At 37.8% G+C, this 13,433-nt stretch overlaps 1 protein-coding gene across 1 annotated transcript in view; it reads right to left on the reverse strand.

The window, feature by feature from the left end:
- Positions 1 to 5,751: 5,751 nt before the first annotated feature.
- The window catches only part of LOC103152069 (1,4-alpha-glucan-branching enzyme-like), a 39,082-nt gene continuing 31,400 nt past the window's right edge, over positions 5,752 to 13,433 (reverse strand). Inside the window, exon 4 of the mRNA XM_007572404.2 lies at positions 5,752 to 6,429. Coding sequence (XP_007572466.2) covers positions 6,367 to 6,429 — 63 coding nt within the window. The 3' untranslated portion in view covers positions 5,752 to 6,366. The remainder of the gene's footprint in view (positions 6,430 to 13,433) is intronic.

Raw genomic sequence — 13,433 nt, forward strand, 5'->3', positions numbered from 1 at the left:
AGTACTCTTTTAAAAGAACAGCAACCACAAAAAAGTCTAAAGTTGTTAGTCTAAATGGAATAAGATTTCATGCTGTGTGTAACAGGTGTTCAAAGCTGCAGGAGCTTATTGTTCATAAGCACCATTGTTCAATAATAATTGTTCCCTCAAAAAGGTACACTGAGAGTTCTCAATGCAGCTGCCCAGCTGGTTCAATTCCTATCCTAGGGACTTCCTGTCTAAATATTGCAAATAAAACTGAATGTTTCTCATAACTGTCATAACTGCAGAGAAAGGTGTCCATGCTGAAAGATCAACTTTACTCTTTTAAAAGTAAAGATGCAGAAAAATGACTCCAAACAATCCATACAAGTGAATCTTGAATTTAGATGTGGCCTTCTGAGGGCAGCTAAGTGTTTTTAGCTGCCATACAAACACTTAGCTGTTTTATTCAAACATTAACAGATTTTACAAGACGGCATTTAGAAATGCTCTGGAGGAAGTAAACTGCGTCTAAGCAGATTTTTCAGGCACTAGGTGTTCCCTGCTGCTTGGACTGTATTATCCTGCAGAGAAAGGGGAGCTCTAGGATAGCGTACAAAGTGTAAACCCCTTTCATCACTCCATTCGGTGACATCTGCCATTGGATGAAACTGTATTTGAGCAGCAGCAGTTTGCACAGTGAAAAACACTCCCTGACTGGTGCAGTCTCATGGGCTCGGCAGACGCAATCCCCTCCATGTCTGTCACACCTCCTAGTTTTGACGACATGACTCCTGTTTAGAAATTTATATTCATGAGGGCAAATAAGGAATGCAATTCAACAAAGTGTTACAACACAGAACCCCCGCTACAGCCTCCTGTGTGTGAAGTCTTCTCATGTACTGTACTGCATAGTTTATACAGTACGACATGCATTTTTCATGGCACAGATACTTACAGGGAGTGCAGTCAATAACGTGAACACCTGTAAAATTCAGTGTTTCAGAAAGGTGGTTATTGCTCTCAGGTAGGCGTTGAGGCCATAGCATGTGGTATTGATGTATTTTCTTTGCAGCATATTTGGAGCATTGTCTACACTGTCGACACGGTTACCCCATTTTGTGTTTCAGCACCCTCCCAGGTCAAACATGCAGCGCATTGCAAAGATACTCAACCACCTCCAACCTTTTCACATTTCATCATGTTGCAACTGAAAACCTGAAATCTGACACACCAACACAATGAGGCACATGATTGTGAAACCGAATACAAATAAAGGGGGTTTTCAAGCCGTTTTAAAAAATAAAAGTCTGAAAAGGTTTTTGTTTATTTGTGCTTTGATACAGCTAAATAAAATCCAACTGGATTCTGACTGGGTGTGACTCAGGGCTCAGAGAGAAAGCAGCTTTATCAAGAACAAGGATGACAGAAGAAAGGTCAGGAAAAAACCTGTGAAGAAGTTTAAAGATGGGTTTGATTATAGATCAGTAATCCGAGTTTTGGACCTCATCGAGCACGTTGCAACCTACCACCTGAAAAGAGTACAGGACTTACCAAGACATGGACATCCACCTAAAATGACAGGCGAGCATCAATCAGAGAAGTAACCATGGCGACTCAGGAGCTGAAATGCTCTATATGTCAGGAGGGACAATCTGTTGGCAGTTCAACTTCTAGTTGTTAATCTGGCCTTTACAGAAAATTGGCAAAAATACACCCAGTGCTACAACGGAATTGTTAAAGTATATTGATGTGTTTCAGTAGTCCAAAATCCAGATTATCATCCAACTGAGAATATGTGACAAAATATATAAAGTTCCTATCACAGACTCTAATTTGTCTGAGTTTGAGCTATTTTACAAAGAGGGAAAAAAAATGGAATCTCTGCATGTACAAAACTGGTAGAGACATATACTGATTATTAAGGTCTAATTACAGCAAAAGGTTGTTTTTTTTTGTTGTGCAAAATATCGACTCAGGCAGGTTGAGAATAAAGTAAAGCTTTGGTGAACTTTAATCAGAGGTGGATTTTGATGTGGGCTAAATGGGCAGTTGCCCAAAGAGGTATAAGAAAGGGCTGGTCCTCCCAAGAACTAGAAAATAATATATATCTTATCTGCCAGTTGTGCCTTCAAGAAGTTTGCAGCTACTCATATCTATATGCAGCGGAATATGTTTTCCTTGCTTGTTGCCGAGTTCTGGGAGACTGGGTTGCCTTCTGCTGGGAAAAAATAAATAAATAAATAAAAAATCTGATTATTGCTTGAATTTTATTTGGCTGGGGTGGGCGGAAGAAGGAGGGCAGCATTCCTGCAAAAACAAACTGATTGTAATGCGACAACTGTGAAGAAGTTACTGGGTTGAGAATACGTTTAGAAGACAAAAACACACTGGACAACAATAGCTGGAAACTATTAACTTAGCAGGGACATGCAGAGTCAAGGTTGTTTTTTTTTTTAAATATTCGTCAGTGCCCTTGTACCAGACTTGACAGTGCAGACAGCAAAAATTGGGGCGAGGTCTGTGATGCTGCTCAAAAAGAATCCAAACCAATTACTTCTTAGAAGAAGCCATATGATCCAACAGCTGAATCTTCAGACAGAAACAAGACAAATCCATAGAAAAGAGTTAACAATACAAAAGAAAACAATACAGAAAACAATAAAAAAAAATCCCCATAAGAATTGAATCCACACCTTTGTGAGACAGCCTCAACAAAAGCTATTGTGATCTTCCCTTCACTGCTATTCATGCTACAGTTGCTATTAAGAGGCTTACACCGACGCCTGTGCACAAAGACTCATAATCTGGTGTAAGTAGAACAAAGTGTGGGGGCCCAGGAAATGGAAATTAAAATATTACAGTCTGATGAGCTGTCTTTCATCCTCCTTGCATCATGTTGTAGGGAATCACTTGCGGTGATTTCTTCCGTGCAGTCGTGGCGGCATTTCACAGCTTTTCTTGTCACCAAATGGAAAATGAAAGTTTTATGTGCTGCAGCACAGAGTGTAAAGTAGATTCCTTCCTTTGTCGTCGGAGAGATTTCAGGGCTCTTTCTGCAGTCGGCGGCAATATCCGAGCACACAAAAACAAACACGCAATCTATCTGTGGCAAGATATTTTGATTGAAAGCTGCTGCATTGTTTATGTTTACACTAAAATGTTTGGTTGTTCAGTATTCTTAGAAATGCCTCTGGGGGAATTATATGTGCAAAATGTTATAAATAGCAAATTAAAGATAAATATCGCTAGAAAATTGCAAATTTTCTGTGAATAATTAAAAGTCAAGCTCCAGAGAAAAATGACTGCAGAATACTGATGAATTTAATTTGAACGGAGAAAACAGAACCTCAAGTTCACTGTACCTCCTTTTCAATATAATTATTTAATCTATGTTAGATTATTTTGCAACAGAATCCAAAAACCATTTGTTGATTTTCTGCTTTAAATAACATAAAGGTAAATTAGATCATCCAATGTGTTGATTTTTGTAAATATGTTATTGTAATATTGGCGTGTTTTTACTCAAGGTAACATTCTGATTTCATCAGCATGCCAAAAGTTACCCCCACCCTCTCTCTCACTCACTCACTCACTCACACACACAGACACACACACACACCTCCTTCCATACTATCTCAAGGATGCAATAGAGAGGGATCAGTAGTCCAGACATCCAGGTTGTTCACATTGCTTTGGTTTGACAGACTGTGATTTTTTTTTTTTAATCTTTATTAGTAATGAAAAAGAAACGCTAAAACAGTTACAGTCTATCAGACATCAGACGTTCTTCAGAGAACAAAAGAGGACAATTGGTTGTGGCAGCAGCAAAATGACAGTGACACTGGGTCAGATACAGGGTGATTAAAGGCTCTAATTCAGGTGCACAACCTTGTTGCTTATAATGTATGCAAAGTGATCCTCTGAGTGATTTAAGAGGTGGAGAAAGTTCTTTCTTTTTGAATACTTAAACAGAAGCGATGACATGTTCATGATACTTCTGACTAAATAGAGGAAAATCGTTTTGAATTTGGATGTGTTTTCTTTAAGCTGCGGGGAAGGCAGATCAAAACCCACCATATGTTACAGTATATGCCTTAAATGACAGGGTCTGAACCAATTCAAAAGGTGTGGATCATAATAATCTGAAAATATGCATTTATCTGCAAATAAAAAAAGAAATCCTTTTTTTCCCCCTTTATTCGTTCAACTTGGAAGCCGCTTAAAAACATCCAAAAGCAACAAGGGACTCCAAAGAGATTCAAAATGAAGTGAACATACAGACTGGCAGGAGATCTGTTATCAGTTATTTTCACAACATACTTTGTGACATTTTATAAGTGTGTGTGTGTGTGTGTGTGTGCGCGCGCGCGCAAGTTCAGCAGTCAGCATCAGCGATGTTCCTCGGTTTATTTAAGTTAATCAATAACCTTCTCACACAACAGCGCTGCAGCGCTCCTAGAGCTGTTCGATAATCAAGCAAGTTGAGACAAAAGTCACAAAAGTCACAACTAATTGAAAGACGCACATGTCGCTCTCTGTGTGGATTTTCCTTGTTTTTTGTTTTTTTTTCGGGAACGATCCCAGGGGAATGCAACAGCACCTAATGAGCACGGTGTACATAAATCACACACAGCTTCCTAAGGTAGTCAAGTATGCGAGTCACACATGTAATACCGTTTTCAGTCTCATGCTGGTGTGTGCCGAGAGACGGCGTCAATGTTTTGAAGTGGGATTTAGTTTGAGAATTTTACAGTAAAATAACAGCAGAAAAATTTATGCAAAGGGAAAAAATTGGGTAATTTCAGCACAAGTGTTGCTTGTGTTTTATGCAAAAAAAATGAACAAATTGATTTTTAAAATGGCAAACTGATGACTATTCATAAAATCAGTACATCCTAGGAATATGAAGTGGATTTGAATGCGCTCTGAGATCCAATCCAACACCTAATAATAAATCGCACGGTGTGTGATTTATGTACACTGTACTCATTAGGTGCTGGCAGAGAGGCAGGAGGAGTGACTGAGATCAGATGCTACTACAACCTGAACACACCATCCTCACTGTAAAATATGGCAGTGGCAGCATCATGCTTCAGGGATACTTGTATGAAAGGGAGAAAGTGAACTGTGATGGATGTAGCTAAATAGAAGGAAATCATGAAAAAAAACAAAAAAAAAAACCCTGATATATGCTACAAAAGACTTAAGATTGAGGTGGAAGTCAGGACCAGCAGCGACCTAAATTAACAGACGGTCCAGATCAAAGCTTAATTGTGTGCTGGAATGGCTTAGTCAAAGTCCAGAGCTAAATCCATCTGAGAATCTTTGGTAAGACTTAAAAATTGATTTTCATTTACATACTAAAATCTAAAATATGACTAAACTTGAGCTACTTTGAAAAGGAAAAAAAAACCGCTAAAAGTTTCAGTAAATATGCAAAAGTGGTAAACTTAATTGCGTACTATAAATGAAGTTACAGTGTTTCTACAAAGTTTTGATTTAGAAAGGGCTGACAACAATATATGCCACAATTTCCACATTACTTTGTGTAACATTTTGAAAAAAAAAATAAATAAATAATTTTCCCATCACTTCAAAATTACTCTGTATTTTGTCTGGTTCTGAATTCAAATTCCAACAGAATGCGTTGAGGTTTGCCGCTGTAATGTGACAAAACATGAAAAGCCTCACAGTGTATGTAAAAACAAATGTATATAAAAATATATACATTGAGTAGCTTTTAAAAAAACAACAAATCACCAAAATACAAGACACTACTATAAAATGATTTATCAATTCATTATTTAGTGCAAGGGACATTTTATTTGTAGACAGAAATGTTGAACACAGATGGGTCACAGGTGGTTACATACACACACATTCTGGTGTCTCTTTCTGTATTTTATTCTAATACAAAATGAATCCAAACAAATCACTTCTGTTTCAACACATCTAACAGTCTGAAATACTCTTTATTTTCTTTGATCTTTTTCTATGTTTGCATAAATGAATGCTGGCTCTGTCACAGTTGCTGGTCGTGTTTTTCAGATGACAAGCCAAATGCAACCAAGCCGAGAAATGGCTGCTGGCTAGCGTCGGATGGACTCGGCAGGGCTTTTGATTTTTAGCATCTAGCTGCTCGGATAGGTTGGACGCTTCCCAAATGGACCGATCTGAAGTAAATGGGGTTACACACCGTCTAAGGTTACAGATGGTATTTTGAAAGCACACAATTTTAAGACGCCTTACGTTCACCCCTTCATTCAGAAAAAGGCTCAGAGACAAAAAAGTAGGTTTTGACTGGTGTGCAAGGTTGACACTTTAAGATGAAGGTGATTGTTAACACTCAGTTTGAGCTTGGAATCTGTTCTCAATCCCGGTCTCTGTGGAGACAATCATCCTCTAATAACAGTAATCTATCTCCTCGTTGGCCAGGACAATAGCTGTTCTGCAGGGGATGTAGACCTGAGGAATAAAGAGACGGGGAGAAAGAAAGAAAAGTGAGACAACTGAAGATTAATGATGTTAACAAGATCACCAATTTGGAGATTACCAAATCTTCAGGTTTATTGTATATTTTTTTTCAGAAGTGACACATAGACACTTGGTAGTGCCTCATGATGAGGCATAGACACTTTTTTTTTGTCCTTTTTAACCAAGGTCGATGTGTCACCTGGGGAAGGATAAGGAGGAGGAAAAAGACAAAGAGGTGTATTCACATGTGAGCAAAAAAAGTAAGTCCTGATAGGAGACAAACGCCACAGCTTTGATCAAAGTGAACCGTCAAGGTTGGGAAGGTATAATTAACGTGACGGTGTTGCAGCTCCTCAGCCTCTGGGTGGCACTAGAGTCAGGAAACTGAGCAAAAGGGTGTCAAAGCCCAAATCCCACCGCTACTCTCCCCTCGACAACATTTCGGATATTTTTGGTTGGGGAATGCAACTCTGAAGCGTCTGACAAAAAAAAAAAACAAAACAAAAAACCCCCCCAAAAACAAATGAAACTAATACATTTATATTAATCAAAAGTTGATGAAAATTTCGTCGGGAACACAGACCCAGAGTCAAAAACCAAACCACCACACGGCTTCCCGCAGTAGACTCAGTGCAAAGATTTTAGAAGTAGTAATGATGACTATGTTAAATTATTTAGGAAAAGGGAAGGGGTGCAGCCACACATACATGAGAAGATGACCCACCTGCTGAGCGACCGAAATGCAAAAGCACCATTTTGAAAGGGCAACCAAAATTTGTGTGCTGCGTAGCATTTCTACCAATTCCAGTGACTTATTGCTCGATAGAAGCAGTTCTTGGAAAGATGTCGAGTAGTGAAATTCATGTTATTTATGGCTTTCACATTTGAGTTGCAATTGAACGTGCTGCAAGTGTACTTTGTCGAAAAAAAAAAACTAAACTTTGGCCTTAAGGCTACAGGAAAGCTTCTTTGTGTAAAGGCTTGACAATTTGTTATTATAGTACTTGAAGCAATTCAAAGAGGATTAGGGAGGTTTGGAAATTCAAGGCATGTTCTGTTGCTTTTTTTTTTTTCCTTTCTTTTTTTGCTCCACGCACCACGACAGGAAGTAGTGCTTTTGTCGAGCAATTGAATAACCCTCTGATAATGTAAGAAAGATTATACACTCACCAACCACTTAGGCAATTTGTGTTCACCATGTCTAGGTGCATACACAATGAGGTGCTGCTAAGTGATTGGCTGAATTGCTGTTAGAAGAAGTTGAACAGGTATACCTAATAAAGTGGCCGATCAGAGCGTATAGCTGAGGATGGGGCTTTTTTCACGCATGCATCTGTTTTAAGATCCATCACAGTTACTGAACACGAGCTGGGGTGGAGATCAAATTAATATAGGAGTTCACACCAAAAGCTTATCTCAGCATATTGAAAATAAACATAGTAAATATTTTATTATGACTTTTGCTAATAAATGGAGAAAGACTTGATAAGGTTATGTTTCATGATATGTACTGCCTGGAGGAAAAGTAAACCATTAACCTTGCAAATGTATCCTGGAATTATATTTGGTCTGACAATATGAGGGGAAACTGGTAAATATTTGCTTTTAGCTAGTTGAAATATGTTACAATCTAATAAAAACATAAAAAAAACAAAAAAAACAAAAGCAAATGAAAATACTTTAAGTGCTCCATCAGAGATCTCCTACAACATCATCTACAAGGGGAAAAATTCTTGCATATTGTTTTTTTTGTCTGCACTTAGATTTTACATCCATTTCTTTAAACAATTTAGGGATATCTTTCTAGTGTTGGAAATATTTTAAAGCTTTCAATTGTTCATTTAATTTGGTTGAAATTTTTGTTTGTTACTTTTTTTTTTTTTAAATCCAAAGCAATTCCATTCATAAAAGAAATGGGGGCGCCCCGTCTTCTAAAATGTTAATTTCCAAATTCTCCAATCAATGCAATAACTGTTTCTCATTGTCTCCCAAATACTGGCTGTGTATCTATTGCAAATATGGGCCTGTGTGAAGAAGCACAATCTGCCACTGGGCATAAACTGATATAAAAAAAGCTCTGTGGACTGGACAGGAAAAACAAACAAAGCTTGTAAATGTCAGATTGCCTAAATATATATATAGTACAAAGAGTCGGCCTAGTGAGGGCCTCATTTTCAAGCCGTGTGGCTAATAAAGCCTTTGATCAATCCTTTTGATATTCACAGTGTCATTTGGAGGCGAGAAGCCATCGTGCATCATTAGTCACTTCAGATTCATGCCAAAGGAAAAGCAAGACAGACATAAATGATGCGATATTTCCCCAACAGAACACTAAAAAAAGCGAGCAGAGTTGTAAACAGTTCAATCACCCCGCTGAACTCTCCCAGCCGCCCCTCAGCATCAGTAGATCTGAGCTCGCCGTGGATGCGTTTCTTTGGCAACAGTTTGTCATTGAGGGAGTCGAGCAGCCCGCCGCTGAAACACTGACACAGACATTGGTGCCTAATTAAACAGTCACAGTGGGAGAGTCTGCATGCAAAGGCACCACAGAGGGAAGAAAAGCCAGAATGAATCGCTGCACCTGTTCAGAGAAAAGCTACCACTGCGCCAAACCTGGAGTATGTCAACAGCTTTTATTTCCACTAAACGGAGAGTGTGACAAACAGTGACGAATTCTGAATGAAACGGAAAATGTAGCGAAGCGCATATCACAAGCGGCGGAATACGTTCAAATTAACAAATTACTTCAAAACATACATTCTGACAAACACAGCTAAAGACTTTCATCTGCTGACATAACTCAAACGTTACAGGATTCCCTCCACAATCCGAAGATTCAATATAGCGAAATACTAAAGTCCTTAACAATAAATAATTCAGTATTCAGTAAAAGCTGCTCAAAAAGAAAGTCTGGCATTTCTATTAGTTAAACTGAGCATACAACCTCAGCAATATGTCAAAAAGCATCTCATAAGGTGCATACAGCATCTACAGTAACATGCCAATATTTTTAATTGCTCTTAATTCCACTACTTTTTAAATTTTTTCTTTTTTGTTTATAACTTTCTGGGTTTTTTTCTTCTTTTTCACACCTGACTATGCCAGTGTGTTGTGCAGCATGCATTTTATTTGTAAGCTTTGAAACAAACCTGCAGCAGATGAGCATTATTTAACATAAACAGGTTGTGGTTTCTGCAGGTTTCACAAACTCAAATTTAAGACTTTTGAACACTAAAAATTATAATAATATGACGGAGACGTACAAGAAATGTGAGTGCAAATAAATACACACACACACACACACACACACACACACACACACACACACACACACACACACATACATCAAGGACACACACAGATAGAATAGATTTTATTTTGAATGTAAATGGAACAAACCATTTGTAGTCGCTTCACATTCCAGTAGGTTTGTTTTTTTTCTTTAATCGTTTACAACACATCTCTCTGTTGAGTAATTTTTGACTCAAACAACAATCACTACACTCGAATATTCATGCTTTTGGTGTATTTTGCTTAATTAGTGGTGCATAATTGATAACTTACTTCATAAATACCTTATCAACAGTCAATAGAAACATTTAGCATTAGGTTAAGTAGGTTTTGCAGCTCTAGACACGTTATTCACTAGGAGCTGAATGCAAATCATCACTTTAGATGATAAAAGTTGCTGACCACTGTGCAAACGCCAAGAACTATAGTTTCTAACAAGATATGAAACATTTGTTTTCTGCTAATAAATAACCGCAGAGAGTGTGTGTAAAACGGTTTCACAAACGCATCATCCCTGTGATAACCCTGCTGATATTCCGTGCTAATGACTTCACATCCCCGGTTAAATCATGTGGGGGATTTATGAATCATCATTCCCATCCACTCACTCACTACATATTCAAATGAATTACTCAGAAATATTCAACTTAATTCTCTTCAACGCATTACTGTTTTTCCGTCAGGGCAAACTGTCCTCTGGGATTTGTTTGAATATGTCTGCAAAGCCTGTGCTGCCTCTGATTACTCATTAGGAGTAGGTGTTTACTACTTCAGCCGCTCTCAAAGCGCATTTCATTCCCACACTCATAAGGAACATCTCATATCTAGGCAACAGCAGGCTCCTCTAACCGTCGGATCAAACAGCATTTACTGTAGAACAAAAAACCTTATCTCCACTTTACTCCATCACAGGTGCACAACTTAATGAGATGAGAGGGAAGGAAAGTAGATTTCGCTTTTAAATATTGGATTAGCAGAAAGTTTGCCGACACACTTTGTCCTTTTTTTTTGTCTCGCGGATGTTCTTTTGTTGCCTCATTGCGTGCTCACATGAGAGAATTTGGATTTTGCACTCCCCTCAAGAGCTGAGTCCAGCCTTTGGGCTAATACTCAATCTGATCAATGTTCAAACACACTGATAAAGGATTCATGAGGCGCTGCGCTGGAACATCCACTCTCCGCTCTCCAGACCCCAGCTGCTTGTGAACGCACTGCCTGACTATCTGTGCACTTTAACTCTCCAGACATGTCTCTGTTTGGCTCCATTACTCACTTAACAAGAATCAACCCGCTGTAAGCACTTCTGTAGACAACATGTAGTTTGTATATTAGGCACACAAAGAATCTGGCAGGGTAACAATTCAAAACCTGCCTTGGAGGTTAGCTAAGCTTTGGATTTAGAAGATTACATGCTCACAAGAAGGGTTACTAGATTGTCAAGCTCAAACATTACACTGATGAATTTTATTTTAATTTTCTTGAAAAGAAAAAAAAGGTGAAATCAAAATGCTATTTTCCATTCAGTGCGCTTGCAGTTTGGAGTATGAATTATATACAAATTCTAGTAATTTTGTCACATTTTGACCACAACATAATTGCACTTTATTACAGTTTGTTGCAATATACCAACAAAAATTTAGCTCAAAATTGTTACAATTACACATGGCTTATGATGGTGGAAGGTTTAGTGTCCACTTATATTCAGACTTGTTTTTTTTCTGATCCATACATCAGAAAATGTATGGATCAGAAACCAAGTTATTTCAAAAGTTCCACCTATGTGTAATGTCTCCAAAATGTAACTTTCTAGGCAACATGGAAATTGCTATGTGTGACAGACCGACACTGATTGTCACCCTCGACACATCATCACTGTGGAGAAACATGGTGCTGGCAGCATCATGCTGCAGGATTGTTTTTAAGCATGTGCAGGATGGATGGGTGGAACTGTTTATGGGGCAGTAAAGAAAGAAAACATTTCTTTACATCCACTCTGTGAAGTAAAACCCCTAAAACCACTGAGGTTTGCTTAGTGGTCAGTCTAGCTAATGTATCAAAAAATGTTTTCCTGAATTTTTGACTTCTAAACACTTTGATGAGATGGTTATTGAAGGAGAACAGTTAAAAGTACAGAAAACCTTTTTTCTCTTTTTTTAACTGTCTAAAAATGTATTTTCAGCCATATTGGATTTTGAGAACTGGTGTGAAACCTTCAACCTTCCAATTTTTCATTCCGACTTCAAAGGACCTTTTTCTTAAGTTTTCCAATCTGGATATTTAAACAATCTGACTAAAATAACCCTTCAAACAGATATTGCCAATAGATTATTTGTTTTTCTTTAAATGACTGCTGAATGTCGCCAGCACGGATTTTGTGCAGCAAGTTTCTAGTGTATCTACTTGGAGTTTGCATGTTCTTCTTGACCTGTACAGTTACTCTTTTTTCTATTGGCTGCAGAAGACGGGCACAAGCAACAGTAAATGGATTACATTGGTATAAAGGACGGATGAGTAATTAATGACACTGTTGACAGTTTTTGGAATGGATTGTCATTTTTCAGTTCTGCACTACTTTCTGTTGGTTGATCACATTAAACTACATTTGAACATGGCATTGTTTAGGGTTGTAATTGATGTGTGAAAATCTAGACTTTCGTGATGCAGTGCAAAGAGGTGTGAGAGGATTTAACAGTGCTCTGTTGGATATTATATATGTATGTAAAAGTACGAAGAAGGTCCTTTGCTTGCTGTCACAGTTTTATTCTGTTAGTTCATACCTCCTCATCAACGTCAGGTCTTAGATCTGCGCCACGGAAATGAACGGCTTTTGATCATTTGCCACAAGCCTGCTACATTTCTCTTCACTTTCCTTCTCCTTCGTATTTCAGATTAATTTCTTTTTGAGAAACTGTCACAGGAGACAACCCCCTTTGATGCATGCAAAGTTTATCAAAAGGTTTCAGAGCAGCTAATTATTCTTCACACTTTCTTAGCATTACATTTTTGACATTAGAACACTCAAACAAAACTGTACATGTGACACGAACTTCAAGAAGGATAGCCGAAAATTTCCTCACTGAGGGAGTTTTTATTCTCAGAGTATTTAAAAGTTTCTGTCAAGTTAAATTAATAAACTGTAATTGTTCAATAGTAGTCCTTGATGTACAAAAGCCTCATAAAAGGCTCCCCATAGGAGATCAAACTGTCAGTTCTCTTAGACAAAGAAAGTTGATGGATTTTTATCTAGATAAAGAGAATGAGAGCATTTCACTCAGTTTTATCTGTATCCATTTAAAACAATTCCCTTTTACATATTGCCCTTAATGAGGCAAACTGCTGATCTAAACTGCCACGATTAACAAAAGTCACACAAAGACATGGTTATAGACAATAGACGGATGGCATTATGTGCTCCTTAAATGTCAGTATCTTTTGCACATAGATAAAACTAACAGATGTGCAAAAATTTTAATATAAAACAAAAATCTTGAGCTGGACTGGTAGAAATTATATTGTAGCTACATGCAGTGCAGTGAAAATGTGATGACAGATAGATGATTTAATTCATTAAAAGGGAAAATAAGATATCCAAACTAAACTGTCCATTTGTGAAAACATTAATGTTCTCCTTGTTAAATAAGAAATTACCCAAATTTTCTTCATTTTTAAAATTTATTTCCCTTGAAACATCCAAGGTCTGATTA

Source organism: Poecilia formosa, unplaced genomic scaffold (assembly GCF_000485575.1).
Source record: "Poecilia formosa unplaced genomic scaffold, Poecilia_formosa-5.1.2 Scaffold299, whole genome shotgun sequence".
Classification (NCBI taxonomy): domain Eukaryota; kingdom Metazoa; phylum Chordata; class Actinopteri; order Cyprinodontiformes; family Poeciliidae; genus Poecilia; species Poecilia formosa.